General features: G+C 39.9%; 1 protein-coding gene across 1 annotated transcript; it reads left to right on the top strand.

The window, feature by feature from the left end:
• The first annotated feature begins 31 nt into the window (after positions 1-31).
• LOC119737260 (protein SAND-like) lies at positions 32-14,821 on the top strand. The gene is made up of 13 exons (XM_038211458.1): positions 32-226; positions 2,060-2,240; positions 2,383-2,554; positions 3,567-3,645; positions 4,066-4,152; positions 5,050-5,258; positions 6,654-6,793; positions 7,557-7,638; positions 9,144-9,355; positions 10,917-11,095; positions 11,224-11,326; positions 12,936-13,031; positions 14,152-14,821. Exons 1-13 carry the CDS (start codon positions 147-149, stop codon positions 14,194-14,196), a joined length of 1,665 nt encoding a protein of 554 aa, XP_038067386.1. The 5' UTR covers positions 32-146; the 3' UTR covers positions 14,197-14,821.
• Positions 14,822-18,081: the final 3,260 nt, after the last annotated feature.

The raw sequence follows: 18,081 nt of genomic DNA on the forward strand, positions 1-18,081 counted from the left end.
GGATAGGGGCCCGTCTAAATCTGGACTATTAACTGAACTCTTGAGGGCGCACTTTAGCAGGGCCAGAAAAACACATCTTGACATAGCTAAAAAGTAATTCTAGTCATCTGGAGCACTACAGTTTCGAGTAAAAATATTTCATTGTTATGGCTGATAGTCCAGGACGTCCAGATGGAACAGATGATGAAGATCAGGACGTACTGATCGGAGAGGAACCCGGTGCAAGGTGAAGTTTTTTATCATAAATTTCCCTGAACTTCTGAAGTAACTGACGTGAAGTCTTTTACAGTTTCACTTTATTTCATGACTTTCTCTGTTTCAGCTTCTTTTCTTTCATAAACATAATCATAGAAAGCTTGCACAGGGCGCCCTCACTGTGGACAGGTGACAGGTACATGTAGTTGTTTCTTTATGATAGCATGAGTAGATGTGTTTCACTTTTTTTCGTTGTTTCCTTATTTAAATAAGAAAAAAAAACCCTGTCCACAGTGTGAGCTTTCTTTTTTTGTTATGACTAAATCAGTGAACAGAAGTACATGTGTTGTGCCCATTCTTGAAAATCACGCATTCTCGAGAATGGGCATGCACATTCTTGAGAATGTGCAACTGGATCCTTGCTCAATCTTGCAAAAAATAACTCTTCCAGATTGAGCGCACATTCTCGAGAATGCGCGACAAGATAACGGTCTTGTCGATGCCGAGCACCGGCTGCGCTTGGCAAGTCAAGCTGAATCCTCGTTCACTGATTCTCAATAATTATACTGTTGCAACGCAAGGCGCTGAAAAGTAGAGTGGATATGATAAGTAAAGGCGTATTAATATGGGGGGGGGGGACCGGGAAAATATAAGAGACATAATAATACTAGTGCAAAGAATTCTGATTTTTGGGATAATAAAAGCCGGGGGGGGGGGGACGTGAGAATGAAGAATGTGAAGAATGAGAATGAATACTGCGACATCCCATAGTGCTAATGCTATTTCCCATTTAAATTGCCACCAATTTATTGTTCACATCCCATCCCACCATAACATCGCAGAGCTGGATTCTATCTAGTCAAAAGAGCAATTTTGGCAGCTTCTGGACATCGTTTTTTTTTTCGTGGCACGCATATGATACATGCAGGGACTTGTAACTTGTCTAGCCCTAAACAAAGCACTTCCCAGACTAGTTCCCAGTCCTCCGTTATTACAAAACTTCCCATAGTGGGCAGAAAAAAGCAATAATAACAGGTTTAATTTGATTCAAATTATCGTAGTTATACGAGTACAGAAGCATAGCACATTTTCTTTCCTCTTTATATGAATTGTTTCCCTTTTAACCGCTATACAATTCATTTAACATAATTATGTCGTGCAATGTTTGTTAAGATTGGGCAAAATTCATAAATTGTGCACGTGATATTCCCACCCAATCTTAAGAATGAGCGCTCATTCTTAAGAACGCGTGCTCGTTCTTAAGAATGGGCGCTCATTCTTAAGAATGCGCGCCCATTCTCGAGAATGTGCATGCCCATTCTCGAGAATGCGTGATTTTCAAGAATGGGCACAACACATGTAATTAGGAATGGAATATTGTATTCTTTCCATTAGCCCCACTAGTGTGGCCGTCGGTATGCTGCGCTGTTCAGCGCAGCATACCGACGGCCACACTAGTGGGGCTATCTTTCCATTTGCCAAAAAAAGTATAATAATTTGTTAAAAATAATTAAATATATCGTCCATGTACCTGTTTTCGAGGCATCAAGTTTTTGAGGACCTTATTATTGTAGTGATGCACACGCGCAGATTCATCATGTTCATACCTTACTACCAGTTGATTAGTTGTGTGTGCGGTAGGTGTTCCACCACCAGCCCAAAACATATGGAAGCCGAAGGCCATGTCGGTGTTTTTCTGTTGCTTGAAATAAATCCTTACACCCTCAAACCGAGGATAAATAAAGTTCTTGAAATAAATATTGGATGTGTTGAATTTGAGTATTGTTTTTGAACGAACGTCTTTAATTTGAGGAAATGACACAAAAGCAGTATTTTATGAAAACGTCTGTTTTTTCCCCTCTAGTGTCCATCCGATGTTAGCGACGGAGGATTCCTACGAGGAGCTGGATTATGACCTCAACATTGAAGCACCAATCACAGAGCAGCGTGAGCGCCTCGCCAGCGGCACTATCGCGAGCATTGTTGAGGAGCACACTGGCCCCGCCTCCGCAGAGGAAGTGGGCACGGAAGCAACAGAGTTAGAGGTAGCCATGGAAACATATCAATCATAAAAAAAGTTTTTGTTGTTGTAAACGTCAAATATACTGCCAAATGAAAAACCAGTTATATTCCTGACAAATGCCGGAGAAGTTCTGTTTATGTATTTTTTATATTCCATAATCACAGAATGATGTGGAAAGGAGTAGTCTAGAGGGCGACTTAAGCAATCTACAAATATCAGAAGAGGTGACGCAACGCAGGGCAGACACGGTGCCGGACCGGCAGGATGTACCAAATGACACCGATGAGGAGGTGCTACAGAACAGAGAAGCTGGGCAGAGGGAGATCAAAGATGAAGGTAGGTCAGACAAGAGGCAGGGTCCGAATTACTTGGATATGGCTAGACATAAACACGGCAGGTCTGGGGGAAGTGGCTGCAGCGGCTTCCATAGGAGTGTGTGTGATTTTCAGCCGTAGCCAATTAGTTCGGACACGGCCTGACTCTTTTATCCTTGCCAGTCAGCTGGAGCTGTTATGCCCCACTATGGCGGTGGCCCCAACTATAGGTGGGACAGGCCCAACAGTAGTTGGGGAATGCCTAACTTTAGTTAGGACGATCCATCCTAACTGTAGGTGAGATCGTCCCAACTATAGTCGGCATGATACCGTAGTTGGGGCGAAACAGACATATCAATGGATTCTTTGCACAGTATACCCTCAACGTTTACAAAGGAAGAGTTGGGAGAGACCACTGGCTCTGCCGACGGCACCAACCACGTGATGATGCTACGGGTTTGTCCATATTCAGTATAAAATTAGTCATGTGGACTTGCTGCCACTCTTGCAGGAACCCACAGTCTGGATTCACTGTGCTACTGTGGACACTTGTTGTGTTCCCTTCTTTTGTTCCTATTGTTTGAACGTATTCCTAACATATCCCATAAGGTTTGTGCATGAAAACCTTTTGAGGACTTGGGAATAGGTCCTCTGGTTGATGGGCTGTGTTCAGGAACAAGAGAGGGCGCTTTTTTACCACTTTCAAGAGTCCAGTGGGCAGGACACACCCCTTGTGCTCACAAATGGGCACACATACATGTATAGCCTGAAGTACACACAGCTTAATTTGTTCACAAAGCTCTAGCATCTTTGCGTGAGCATCAGGCATCGTCAGCAATGCGTTGGAATGTCCCTCCCAGTGATCTCCCCCAACTCTCCCTTTCTTACCGTTGAGGGGGTACTTGTGCAGTCACATTGCTAGGACACGAAAGTCTTACGAGTGATCACAAGATGTCATCCGCTGTTTATCCACGGAGTCCGTATTGACAAATATTGTAAGTGTCTGGATAACTCTTGTATATTTTCTGCAACAGATATCCACAGTAGTGTTTGGCGGGACCACAAGAAACACGTGTTTATCCTCAGTGAGGCCGGCAAGCCAATCTACTCAAGGTAAAGATTTTGAGCCTGGGTCACTGAGATGTAAGGGCCCGTCTCAGTTCATATCCAGGACGAGTTCCGGACAAGTTCCAGACATTGTATCGAGTATAAGTTACGGGATTCAGAACAACTTCTGCCCAATCTTCCCGCAGTGAAGTTATCAGTATTGATGGGTCAAGCAGTTGCTAATGAACATTTTCCGGGAACATGTCCAAGACAATTGCAGAGCTTCTTCCGGACATGGATCTACCCTCAACTTGTCTAGAACTCGTCGTTCCAGATGTGAATTGAGACGGCCCCTAAGGAAATTTTTACAAGAACCAACCTGATTTGGTAGGCAGACGGGAAATACGATGCCTACAAATGAGAGAGTAACTAAACCGAGAGATTATCTATCATGTGATGTCTGATTCTCGCCGTTTCGTTTTGCAGGTATGGGAATGAAGACAAGTTGGTGTCGCTAATGGGAGTCATGCAGGCGCTGATTTCCTTTGTTCAAGACGGAAAAAACAACCTCAGGTGAGATACAAAATTCCTTGAATGCTGACATTGCGTGCTCCCATGTATGCAAGTACTGTGCGATCGGTATTCCTTGCCATTCGTTTCGGGCAGTGTGACATTGTCACTTTTTAAATTTGCAACTTTCAAACTACATCCTTTTTCATAAACCATTGTCAATGTTGGACGATTTACAGTCTTTGGTAGCAAACAGGGTATCAAAATGTAGCTAAAAACATTCCCCAAAGTTCTATGTAAATAACATTATCACAAGACGATCGGATTCAAAATTATGACTGCTCCAATGAGTGGGGACGTCCATTACAAGCCCCAAACCCACTCAAAGAGCTACTAGTGAACAGTGATGGGCTCTAGGGTTTCGTGGCCGTGTATCACAAAAGCACACTGAGCAGTGCGGTAGAAGTACGTGCTGTACATGACCTAATCTGAAAGCATCCACAACGGACTTCTAACAGAATGTGGAACCACTTGGTCAAGGACGGGATGATAAGCCCAGATGTTGCAATTATACCTCTACTACTCCAAGCTTTATAAGAAAAAATCGCGAGGTCGCTCAGGTAGGACTCACACCAACAATCTCCTGCTTAGGGAATGTCTCAAAAGTCATAACGTTCTCATTCCACATGGAATGTTCCTTTTAGGAACACTGTGTGTTCCAACAGGCCATTCCCAAATGCATGTTGCCAAATGGAACAGGCGATGTTCCCCGTTGGAACATTCCAAGCGTTCCGACTTTTGAGACGTTCCCTTAATACTTCTGCAGCATTCGGAGCCACTTTTCTACTGAGCTTGCTGACTAGTTCAAATCCAAATTGATGGCTTCTTACTTTGTTGCCTCAAATCTTTTTGTTCCATTGAAGTTGGGGTTTAATTCTAAGTTACATCTTTACCCCACAGGTCTATTGTAGCTGGCGGTCGCACGTTTGTCTTCTTGGTCCGACCGCCCCTCATACTGGTCGCAGTGTGCAGGACCCACGAATCACAGCAGCAACTGCTGCTACAATTAACCTACGTCTACAACCAGGTACTGAGCGTGCTTACTTACTCCCAACTCAGCCGAGTCCTGGAGACGAGGAAGAACTACGACCTGAGGAGGCTTTTAGGAGGTATGTCATTTATCAGCAACAATGAACATTCTGAGTGTTTCTTTTTTTATTTGTTATTTATTCTGATTGGTACATAAGTACTATTCTTAAAGCTCCCAGATTTCAATGGATATGATTCAAGGGAGGAAGTGTTAGGTTTAGTAGTGGGAGGCAAACTCCTGTATTGTCCCCAGAGCCCATGCTATCAGTTAGGGTTGAAAGAGCTGAAGCCACTTGAAGGAACCAGACTAGAGTCACTAGAGTCAATTAGACCGAAGTATGCAGATCTTGCAAGAAAAGTTAGGAACATGGAATTAAAAATGTTAGGAATTATGGGGATCAGGTTTTCCACTAAAGCAGTAATTTCCGTCTACAACTTCTTTGGAAATAAGTTGAAACACTTTTGTGGGCTATCCCAGCCAATTGCTGAATAATCATAATTAATAAAATTACAAGCCTACTTTCATTCATTAGAAAAGCTGTCAATTTTTAACATTTCAGTGATTCTTCTTTTTTTTTTAAATTTGAAGTAAATCAAACCCAATAATGGTACATTTTCATATTTCTATGCCCTAGTTCATAAAATGGGAAGTAGCATTACTGTTGGTGTTGGACACTGAAGTGCCATTTTCGCTATGTACTTAGCTCAGGGGCATTCCTCTAGCATTAATATGATCCAAATTTGTAAATATTCGGTTAAAAATTGGTTGCACATACACCGTACAACTTGCAAACAGAAACCAGAGCACATACAGGGCTTGTCTTTTCCATGGTTTTCGTGAGTAAGCCAAACCACTTAATTCTCCTTTAAAGGGAAAATACAACATTTGCAAACATCAAAAAATAAAACTACCAAATCATTTTGAAATAAATTGCTGGACTGTTAGTGAATGACAGTGTAAAGCATCCTGTAAAATCATGGCACCTGGTATACTGTCATTTTCAAGAAAAGTGGTATTTTTGTATCAATTTCCAACGCTGATCGGCCGATCAGCGTTGGAAAAAACTGGCTTTTTTTCAAATACTGGCCCCAATTGACCATCGCACTTGTTTGCAATCGATTACAAACCTATGAACGGGTACGAGCCAGCTAGACTGGTTCCCTGACCTTACAATTCCCCAATGTATGTAAACTGCTCTGTTTCTTCTTATATGGAGTCAGGGAACCAGACTACAGGAAAATGATTGTTTTTCTTGGTTTTTATAGCATTTTAGAACCCAAAACCTCAAAAAAGTCAGTGTAACTATATTTGCTATATATTTCCAACCCCCCAATTCCATCCATTTCTGAAAATTACAGCAAAAGCAAATGATGTATATTCCCTTTAAGAACTTCTTGTAATGACTTCTTACGTGTAAGGACTTCTTACTGTGCTCTTTTTCCATTGTCAAAGTTTTTGTCAATTTTTGTTTCAGGGACTGAGAAATTTCTTGACAACCTGCTTAATCTTATCGACCAAGATCCTAGTTTCTTGCTGACGGCGGTGCGATGTTTGCCCCTTGATAGCACGGTCAGAGATACCATCGGGCACAGCATACAAAGCGCTAAGATCAAAGTAAGTCATGAAACGGGATGGAATTTTAGCTGGTCCCAAAGGGCCAGCCGAGTGTCTTCATTGAAGTTGTCGGACTAGCAGTGCTGTTGTATAGGATAACCCTGTAATGGGCTAAATCCGGCCCATTGTGTACGCTACATGCATGAAAAGGCTTCCAGTGAATAGGTCTCTCTCAAATGACCTCATTTCCTACAGACCAGCCAAAAGCATCGGCATTGTGAGCGTCGTTTTGCTTAAAGCGCATCGGCTGCGTCGTATTTTGAACACCGTTTCGAGCAACAAACGCACGTGTTTGGAACATTTTCAACACATCCCATTGCGTGCTTGATTGCGTAGTCAGTATGCAGTTGCAGTTCTCCTACAGAGATAGCCGTCTTTGAGAAAGACCTATAGCCATGCTGAATCATTTCAATGGGAATTGGTGCACTCTGGAACCAGTTTTACCTGCTTACCTTATCCTCTAAAATGGAATTCAGCTTTTTAATAAAAAACATATAATGTATGAAAGACGATAACATTTCTAGCACAACCGTTTGTTACAGAAATGGTTGAACCAGAAATTATTTCCAGAACTTGAATATCACAGGTTTTTCAAGTTTTCATTACTCCATAACTGTAGTTTCTTGGATAGTTGAAAAGAAAAAGTTGTCCAGTTTGATGAAGAATGGAAAATCTGCCAAAACAATCTTAACACATGGAAATCCACAGCGTACTATTTTTCATTCCTGCATTATAATGTCATGGTGTCCTGTCTTTATTCCAGGATCTCGTATTTGCAATTCTGATAGCTGACAACCAGTTGGTGACGCTGTGCCGAATGAAGAAGTACATACTACACCCTGCTGGTGAGTGGCAATTGGGCAATCGTGTAAAGAGTGCTTCAATTTTTATCATAATTTGAACCCCTGCCACTTCCAAAATACCATACAATTGGTCTGCGAGCTGAACCATCCAGCCGTATAATGGCCGATGGCCTCCTAATGTTGAACTTTTTTATTGGGTGCGTTTGAGTAGCTTACCCGGATTGACTTGGGTAAAGACAGATGGGTTAGCCATGACAGCCGGGCTAATGGAATGCTTAACTGTGGGCCATCACGATCCTCACGTGATGTCCATAGCAACGGCCGTAGCAACGGCACTGACAAAACGCCTGTTTCGCACTGGGTCCTAGTTTGAGATTTTCTGCTTTTCCGTCAATTAAGGCTGCTTCTCATAAAGATCACCGCGTTTTGACCGTTCCGGTCGCCGCATTATTGCCTGGTTCTAATTACCGTACAAAACGCGTTTTCACCGCAGCGAAATCACTCATGCAAAGGCAAGTTAATGAGGCAGGCGTGGAAAGTGCGCCATGTTTATGTTAATGAAGTCATGAATGATGCATTACTATCCGTCCAGAACGCGGTGACCGTGTTGATTATCAATGTTTGAAGAAGTCATGAACCACGGAGGTTTACAAATGTGATTTAGGACGGGGTTATTTATCGACATGTAAAAATTACAGCGAATTTTACATCAAACTTGTTTTACAATTAACTTTTGTGTGTGTGTAAAAAAATACTTGACAAGTGTATCAAATCCATTGACTTTGCGATTGCGATGATACGAATGTCTTGGTCTGCTAAACTTCATTTTTATTCTTTTTCCTCGGCATCCCGTTGCGTTGTACGTGTAAAGCATGTACATGTACATAGATCTGTGATCAATATACGAAGTGCAGTATTCCAGCCAATATCTTTGTGGATGTGTCTTATTACATGTACACGCATATCCTGGGATTGTGTCTTTTAGTATGGCACCTACCCGTTGCCATCATCAAAACTGATCATTGATGTGCGTGTTAGTTCCAACACTGGTCTCCATTTTAATGTACATTGATGTTTTGCTCATAACTAACGATTGGTCAAACTGCGTTGGATCCGGTCAAAACGCATTTTGGTCTTTATGAGAAGCTTCCTAAAATATAAATAACAAAGTTGGGCTGGAATTTTAGCCTCTAACGTCGCAATGAACTCAATATATAACTACCTTTAGACTTCCGTAAAGTTTATGTTTAAGTCCACTTCAGATTTCTGCTGTCAACCGCCATATTTGTCCGTTTCTTGGAATGAACACCACTGAATCCTCCACTTACTCTGCTCTACTAGCAGGGTCTGTGGTGGCTGACCCGGGTGAGCCCTGAGAATGATGCCAGAGCTACTTAAAAGACACGGGGCTAACCCGAATCGACCCAGGTCAGCTACTAGAACCCACCCAATTGTTAATAAAACAAATGCTACAAATTTGACACATAGCAACCAATGAAATTGCAGCGTCTATCTGACCACTTCAACCTCTATCCCATACACCACAGATCTTCATCTAGTCTTCAACCTCTTGAATGCCTCAACCTCCTTCCAAGCGGCCGATTCCTGGATCCCCATCTGCCTACCCAAGTTCGACAGCGCCGGTTTCCTGCACGCACACATCTCCTATCTAGACAACAGCAAGGCATGCCTACTGCTTCTCACTGTGGACAAGATGATGTTCTTTGAGTTGGCCAAGTGCAAGGAAAAGATTGTTGAAGTAAGTCTGTGGCACTGATCTCCATGTAAAGAATCTGCATAGCTTGTTGGCCATTCCGAGCTGTAAAAAAAAAAGTGAAGCTACACACTGGTTCCCGATCCTTCTATTTGAGTGTGGGCAGGGAACCAGTTTTAAACACTCCCATGTTTCCAAATAATTAAAGTAGAGTCGTCTAAAAAGTGTATCAAACTTCTTTTTCTAAAAAAAAATTGTATATAAAATTTATTTCTTGTCGCCATTTTCATTAAAACAAAAACATATTTTTAGTTGTGTGCATGTCAATTAAATTAGACAGCTTTCTTTCAAAATCTGTTGTTATTGGAGTGATAACATGACGGACGGTGACTTCAGTTCTAACAGCAAATTGGCTATGCAGATTTGTATATTGAGATCGGGGATCTATGCACAATTTCTCTCTCCAGCATTCGTTGATAAAGGCACTTTATATTCACCCGTGTCTGACTAGCGTGCCAGAGTCTTGACAAAAACCCAAATTATTCTAAGATTTAAATTAAGGTTGACAATTGAAACAGTAAAAGGCAATGACAAACAAAAAACGAGATGTTGTCATCAGATGTTGTCATCTCATCGACTTTAGGGTTTAGTTGATAGAAATTAGGCCAAGAAAAAAACAAACCAGTTTTTCGCCCCTTTCCTGCTTCCTTTTTTTTTTACATTTGCAATACGTTTTGTCCTTTAAAGGGAATGTACATCATTGGCTTTTGCTGTTATTGTTAAAAATGAACTATTTGAGGGGTTAGTATAATAGATCAAATATTATTACACTGACATGTTTGAAGTTTTGTGTTCGAAAATGCTGGAAAAGCCAAGAAAAACAAATACGTTCAAGTAGTCTGGTTCCCTGACTCCACTAAAGATGAAATGGATCAATTTATAGATGCCGGAAAATTGTTAGGTCAGGGAACCAGCCTAGCTGGCCTGCACCCGTTCATGAACATGTAACCAATAACAAACAAAATTTTGACTGAACAAAATGGTAAATTTGGAGCAGTAGTTGAAAAATAGTTAGGTTTTTCCAACGGTGGTCGGCTGACCACCGTTGGAAATTTATACAAAAATACCATTTTCTTGAAAATGACTTCACACCAAGTGCCATAATTTTACAGGATGCTTTAGACTGTCATTAACCAACATCCTACTGAGGTATTTCGTAAAAACTTGGTAGTTTTATTTGTCGATGTTTGCAAATGTTGTATATTCCCTTTAAGGCCTATATTTTCTAGCAAAAAGGGAGCTATGTATGCATTTAATTTGGTAGAAAAGGTGACGTTTCCTTTGGACAGTATCAGCACTTGAGTCAAGAAAATGGAAGAATCCCTCTGCAATCAAAAAGTGCCGCCTCCTTCCTTTAAAAAAAGCCTGACAAGAAACTAGTTTTTGTTCTTACTTGACATCATCACGCGAGGTTCAACTGTCCAAAACCAAAATCTATTTGGGTCTACCAGAGTTGCTCCACACACCAATTGGTTTTAACGCGACTCTAGAATTCCAGCCTGAACCTAGTGTAAATGACCGTTACTACTTTGCTGTTGGATCACAGAAACTGAAAAAGCACCACTGCATCGAGGCCATCAACAGAGCGGTAGCCGGCGGCGGTTACCGGTGTCTGGAGGTCGGCATCAGTGACCTGAGACACTTCATCTACAAGTCCAAGAGCACCGCGCAGTTCACGGCACCAGAGCTGGAAGCACCGTACCGTGAAAAGGAGGAGAGGGCAAGGTAATTGACCTGGGTCAGGGGTCAGGGAAGTAAGGTCAGTGTGGGATTGTTAACAGTGTTGTAGTCGAAGATTTACCAGTTAGGAACACAAACCATCATGGTTTTCTTGTATTTTGTTTTGATGGCAGGTTATTCAATATGTATCAGTACGTACACCAGAGAGTACATAACGCAGCTAGACCACTCAAGATCATGTTCCACGTGGGATCGAGGGAGGCTATGCTTGGATGGGTAAGCATTCCCTGATCGGAACGTTCACCCTAGAACTTCCTTGATCAAACTTGCATTGGTGATGTTGAGGATTTCTTTGCAAGGGGTCAGTTGAAGGACACTTAGGTACAATCCTCACATGAAGAAGCTATGTATGGTGCACATTCAGTTGAAAACTATTTATAGGTGCTTTTTTGTCTATAGATGTTTGTAAAAAAGCCTGTTCAGGTTATCCTTTACGACGGAGGACTTGGGACAACCTCAGATAGTAACCTCAAGGACCCAAGCCCAAGTCTTTGGTACATGTAGTTGTCATGACTAAAACCTTTTGGAACATGTCAAGAAAAAAGTTTTGGTCCAAACAATAGGGGGAAAAAAAGGGGAACATAGCACAACAGATAGGTGATGGGATTGTGCCTTTGATGATACAAGCATGGCATTTAGCACACAGTCAGAGTATGTCATGAGAAAGATATCTGGCTATAAAGCCATCACAGATTTGTCCTTGGAAAACATATTACAAAATAGGTAGCAATGGCAGCCATTTTGTAAATTTAGAAAATTGCTTGTTATTGTACCTATATTTTAGGACAAAATCTGCGATGGCTCTACAGCCAAATATCTTTCTCATGACATACTCTGACTGTGTGCCAAATGCCATGCTTGTATCATCAAAGGCACCATTCCCCAAATATCTCCCCTATCTGCCCCACTGTACACACATTGTGTTCTACCTTCGCTCTTGTATTAGGTAGGCCAATCATGTGCAGTGCCATGTTTAGACAAATCCGGGCATACTGTCACTTCTTATCACAGAGGCCCCCTCAATGGAGAAAGCGTTTTGCTAGCTGTTGTTCATATGTTGAGAATTTCATTGCTACTTCCTTGCCGCTGATCTGACAGCACATGTACTCTTTCTTAACAATGCTTAAAGGGAAGATACAACATTTGCAAACATCAAAAAACGAAATGATCAAATTATAACAAAATAGCTTACTGGACTGTTAGTGAATGACAATCTAAAGCAAACTGTAAAATCGTGGCTCCTTGTGTGCTGACATTTTCAAGAAAAATGATATTTTTCCAGTGCTGGTCGGCCGACCATCGTTGGAGAAAACTGGCTCTTTTTCAAAAACTGCTCCTACCTTTTCATCTTTTGTATTTTGCATTTTCTTTGCAATTGATTACACATCTGTGAAGGAGTACAAGCCTGCTAGACTGATTCTCTTACCTACAATCTCCAAAGTCTATACATTGCAACGTCTCATCTTAAGTGGGGTCAGAGAACCAGACTATAAGAACATGGTTGTTTTTCTTGGATTTTCCAGCATCTTTGAACTCAAAACGTGAAACAAGTTAGTTTAACAATATTTTCTATAGCACACTAATCCTCCAAATCCATTTATTTCTGAAAATTGCAGCAAAAGCAAATGTTGTATATTCCCTTTAAGTAAAAAAACATACAAAGCATTCTTGTTATATATAGACCCTTCATAATGTTGCACACTAGCATGTAAAATAGTTGCTCCATTGAAGGGGGCCTTGTATATACACAGTGATCACTAAAATCATCCCAGAATACCTTCATTGATTAGTAATAACTCTTACTCTTGCTTCTATTTGTCTAAAGGTTACAACAGGTTTTGAGCTGTATGCTGTATTTGGGCCCTTAGCAACCAAACAAGTCGCCATCTTGGCTGTCAACAAACTACTGAAATGGATCAAGGTATGCGCTCATACACAGCCAACATGGCATTCAGCAGCAATGTTTGTGGCATTTTTTGTTATTTGAATTCAGTAACAATGAATGCACAAGAGTTCTACACTTGCATGTCCCTATGCCACTGAAAAGATTGTTCATGCCCTGATATCATCCCGTTTAGACTTCTGCAACTCACTTCTTTATGATTTACCCAAAACACAGCTTGCCCGATTACAGAAACTCCAGAACACAGCTGCTCGCATAGTTACTCTAACTACATGTAGTTGTAAAACTCACATAACGCCCGTTCTGCGTTCCCTCCATTGGCTGCCAGTACAGTTTCGAATAGTTTTCAAATCACTTTTGCTTGTTTTTCATTGCTTACATGGTTCTGCCCCTGGATATAATTCTGATTTGCTCATTTCTTACAACCCTGCTAGGTACCTCAGGTCTGCAAATTCGTCCCTGCTTGTTGTGCCTAAAACTATTAAATCTTAGGGGGACCGTTCATTTTCTCATGCTGGACCTATGTTATGGAACAAACTTCCTCAAAATATTTGTGATAGTGCTACTTCCCATGAGTTTAAATGTGCTCTGAAGACCCACCTATTCCAAGTAGCATTTCATTAATCATCCAGTTTGATTTCACTCTCATGTGTACTGTTTCATATTCATGTATTTTCATTTGTGCGTACTTTTGTTCCCTGCTGTTTTTGCTGTTCATGTTTATTTGTTTGTTTCTCTGCGCCTTGAGCATCTAATCAAGATGGATTTGGCGCATTATAAATGCTCTTTATTGTTATTATTATTATGGGACAACAACAATCACCTCAAATATGGTTGCAGTGCAGAGGATCTTTTTTGAGAAATGTGACCGCAGTTTCTATGGTAACTTCATTCAGGGAATCAGCTACATCATGTTTTTAAGAAATAAACCCAAACGTTCCTCTTTCCATTTACATGTGGTTAGCAACCTCAAATGACTTGAGTTGAATTTCTCCGTGATCATGTCTCTTGTATCTATGAATATGCAATATACATGTAGAAGTACAGCTTATGCTAGTTTGGTATTCTTTGAAATGAGTTAGTGTATACAAATGTAAAAAAGGTCACATTTTGTTACAATTATTTCTTTTCTTGACAGAAAGAGGAATACCGGCTCTTCATTCTGGATCCTCCGGAGTTTTGAAGACGACGAAATCAAATTTAAGCCATATATATATGTGGTTTGCGGTTGTGTGAATGGACCAAATAAACTATTTGTACAGCTAACATCAGGCAGACATTGATGAATTTGTTCTTTCTGGATTGTTGGATTCCATTGGATTCCGTTGGATTCAGGAAGCCCTGTGACACTTTTGTAAGATTCTGTTGGCATCGGATGGGTTAATAACCCATGACTGTTGATGGGTTCTGTTGGATTCTTTTGGATTTAACAGGAATACACTTTTTACGTTGGATTTGGTTGGCTTTCACGTCGAGTTTGTTGGATTATGTTAGATTCATGTCTTCTCATCTCATTCTGATTCCGTTGGCGTCACGGTCACAACCATGAAAACAATCATCAGAATTTGCTGCCATTTGATTTCATTGGATCCAATTGCCTTCTGTAGGATTCAGAAGGTTTCAACTTTTTCTGTTGGATTTGTTTGCAACGAGCAAGCTCCACAATCCATGCTCTACAAAAAAAGCAAAAAAAAAAACCACACCAAAATGTACTTACGGAGAGGCACTTTATTTGGCAATAAAGAAAAGGCATTCTTAAGGAAAGCTTGACATCCAGTTGTGTATAAAAAGGCTACAAATTTGATCAATCTTTTTTTATGATGCTGCATTTGTGTGTTACTAACTTGACTAAAGCACAGTCTCTTAATAATGTAAAAGTCTTTTTTTATGAATATTAACAAATAAGAGGGAATTTTGGCACCAATTTAGGAATGTCCTTATTGCACATTTGCCCCTTAAACCCTAACTGCGTAGAGGGTGTGAAAAAAAATCATACTCGTGATATATATTCCCTGTTACAATCAGGGAAAATCACAAACTGCAGAATGCTTTAAACCTTCCACTATGGAATACTGGTCGTACTACATGTGGGAACACACACCATTCCAATGGCAACATCGATATTTTTTCTGTATAGAAACGCCCCATTAAAAACTGAAAATCTGACGTTTTGTTCCAAAATAAGGAGTGTTCAAGTTTTTGAGATGGTCTCGGAGGACAACTACACATTTACGCAAAATTGACCAGTGAACATGTTTGTCAAGTTTGTTTTCAAGTCAAGCAGATTCTCCTACACAATTCCAACAGATTCTCTGAAATGAATAGATTGTGGTATTATAATTAGCATGCATGGAATCTATTTTCGACTTTTTAATCTCACAGCAAACAATGTCAAAAGTTGGAATATTTTTTTGGGTACAGTGTTAAATTTGGAGGTAGTGAGAGTTTATAACTCATATTTAAACCAAGCTTTGCTTCGCTCACTTCATGGGGGAGACGGCTTCGCCTGCCATATGTTAAATTTTTGAGAGCCTGCGAGAAAACTCTCGCTTGCAACAGGGGTGTGATTCAAAGTTTTAACTGTGAATGTTATACAAGTAATGAATGTTTACGAGTACAATGGTAAGAATAATGTTATGACAGTTGGAGTGTTCCATTCCATCTGGTGACGGATGGAATATTCAGCTTCACTTTGTGGAATGGAACATTCCATCTGTCGCCGAATGAAATTATTCTTTCCTTTGCACGAATGTGAAATATTCATTATTTGTTTTATAATACAAAGCCTGAATAAATCCTCGTCATAGTGCCACCAAAAGTGTGACCGTGCAATGGAACTCTATTTACTGTGGAATGGAAATTTTCTTCTTTTTAATTCTCACCATAATAATTCAGTGACATGTGATCACCAACCCACCAATCATGATGATGGGCATTTATTCAGGCGTTGTATATGAAATAATTTCACATGCAAAGCCCTTGAACAGCTTTGAACTTGCCTTTTGATATCTATCAAGTTTGAAATGAAGAATATGTAAACTGTTAATATTAATATCAAAAGGCTGTTGGTAAAAACTGAGTGCAAGCAATGTAAATGGAAGTGTATATAATTCCAGAACCAAAAAAGGTGTAAATTTCAATATTTGTGCTTGGAAAGCAATTGTGAATTTAAAATCTGCAAATGTGCAAATTGGACATAGCTTGTGCAGCAAAATGTGTGGAGTCGCATGTATTTAAGGGGAAAAATGTGAACTTTTTAAACTAATGTGAAATTTAATTGTCAGGTCATTTGAATTTGAATTATACATGTACCTGCTTACATTGAAAATGAAATTCATATTTTTTTTTTTGGTCAGAAGTAAATGCAACCCCATGTGAATTACGCATTTCAAAACTGTGAGGCATTCTGACAAAATAAGACAGAACTGGGCCCAGGCCGTAGTGGAGAAAAATGGGGAAAAAAAAAAAAACCAAATGAGGGCAATTTTTTTTAAATTTTTCAGCTATTTGTAATCTCAGATGTGTTTACTACACATATTTTAAAAGAAATACTGTAAAAATCGTGGGGAAAAGGCATTTTAAGGAAAAACAATAGGCATCTTTCATTTTCAACACTCGAAAGTTTAAATCCATTTTTCTCAGTACCGGTATTGTATTTTTTTTTGACATGTGCAAATTTAAACAGCCATAACTTGTCAATGAAATGTCAGATCGAAGTGCAACAAACAGTATTGTAAGGAGAATTTTATTCTCTTTTATAACACCTGCAAACCCTCGCTTCGACCTCTGCCCAGTTCTGTCTCATTTTGGCAGAACGCCTCACGTTTTCAGAGGCATCAAATCGACTGCTGGAAAAAATTATTTTCCATAAATGATACTTTCTAAAAAATAGCAAACACATTGTATTTTGTGGTGATTTGTTTGCCATCTTTAATTTGGTACTCATTTCGAGATTTTATCCTGTACCTAATTTTTTTATGGATGAAAAAATAAATTAAATATGAAAATACTCGAAACGTGGTTGTACAGTTTTTTTCTTAAAGGACCTAAACCAAAATAAATCGGAGTAAAGTGAAAATAACATTATATTGACTGAGACCAACAAAATCTCTTCTATATTCTCTTGTTCCTTTTAATAATAGAAGGCATTCATATATTACAAAATCCAATTACATAAACGTTTACTCATTAATTTTGATATGGTAATGCATTAAAATTCTCGAATATTACAGTCCAAATAGTAAAAAATGAACACTGTTCTTTCAGTATTACTTATCTCAAACATGTCAAAGTGAATCTTTTTTTTTCCAATGGCAAGGGATATTTTAATCCGTTAGTCACTAGCGCCTGAAACCGCCCTGCCTGTTACTCCCTGTAGTACCCAAATCCGAAATTCAATACAATACAATGTAACGCTATGTAATACAATGTAGTACACGTGCTAATTAAAATCCACAGATGTATTGATTGCCATCTGTTGATTTGTGCTCTGTGTACAAGTAACCTCTCAATGTTCTTAATAGATAGAAACATGACAGACACCCAAACACATTGCCACTGTGCATCCGGCACTGAAGGACGCTACCCTTTCGTGCGTAGATTGTACATACTGTATGTACATTGTATTTAGAAACCATACATGCCGAATAGTGCAGTGAGTGGTCACAGTGTCATATTCAGTGCCCGCACCAAGTGTATATATACCATGTTACTGTTAGACGGAAAAAAAAAAAACATGTTTAGCGTCCCCGCCCGCTTCCTCTTTGGAGGCTGCCTCCTTTTTTTTCTTTTTTTTTTACGAAAAATATATAAATTTTTAACAGTTACCTCATTTTGGCCTCTTTATGTGTTGCATCTAGCCCATATAAAGCTGTTATGTCATTTCCTGAGTCCAATGGCGGCCATTTGAAAAGAAAATGGCGGCCATCTTGAAAAATAGCCCGGTCGAAAAAAAGGCCTCCTGCTTCCTTTTTTGTCAAAAAAGCAGGACGCTAAACATGTTTTAAAAAATTTCGCCCAACGTTAGCACCTGACAAGCAACCAAAACAGTTGAACATCTTTTGAATGT

The sequence above is a fragment of the Patiria miniata genome, unplaced genomic scaffold (assembly GCF_015706575.1).
Source record: "Patiria miniata isolate m_02_andy unplaced genomic scaffold, ASM1570657v1 HiC_scaffold_3, whole genome shotgun sequence".
Taxonomy (NCBI): Eukaryota; Metazoa; Echinodermata; class Asteroidea; order Valvatida; family Asterinidae; genus Patiria; species Patiria miniata.

Bases quoted from the DNA above. Each gene is read 5' to 3' on its own strand.
- LOC119737260 (XM_038211458.1), top strand. From the start codon at position 147: ATGGCTGATAGTCCAGGACGTCCAGATGGAACAGATGATGAAGATCAG. The intron at 2,555-3,566 runs GTAGGTCAGACA...TTTCTGCAACAG, and splicing joins GAGGGAGATCAAAGATGAAG to ATATCCACAGTAGTGTTTGG. The intron at 4,153-5,049 runs GTGAGATACAAA...TTTACCCCACAG, and splicing joins GACGGAAAAAACAACCTCAG to GTCTATTGTAGCTGGCGGTC.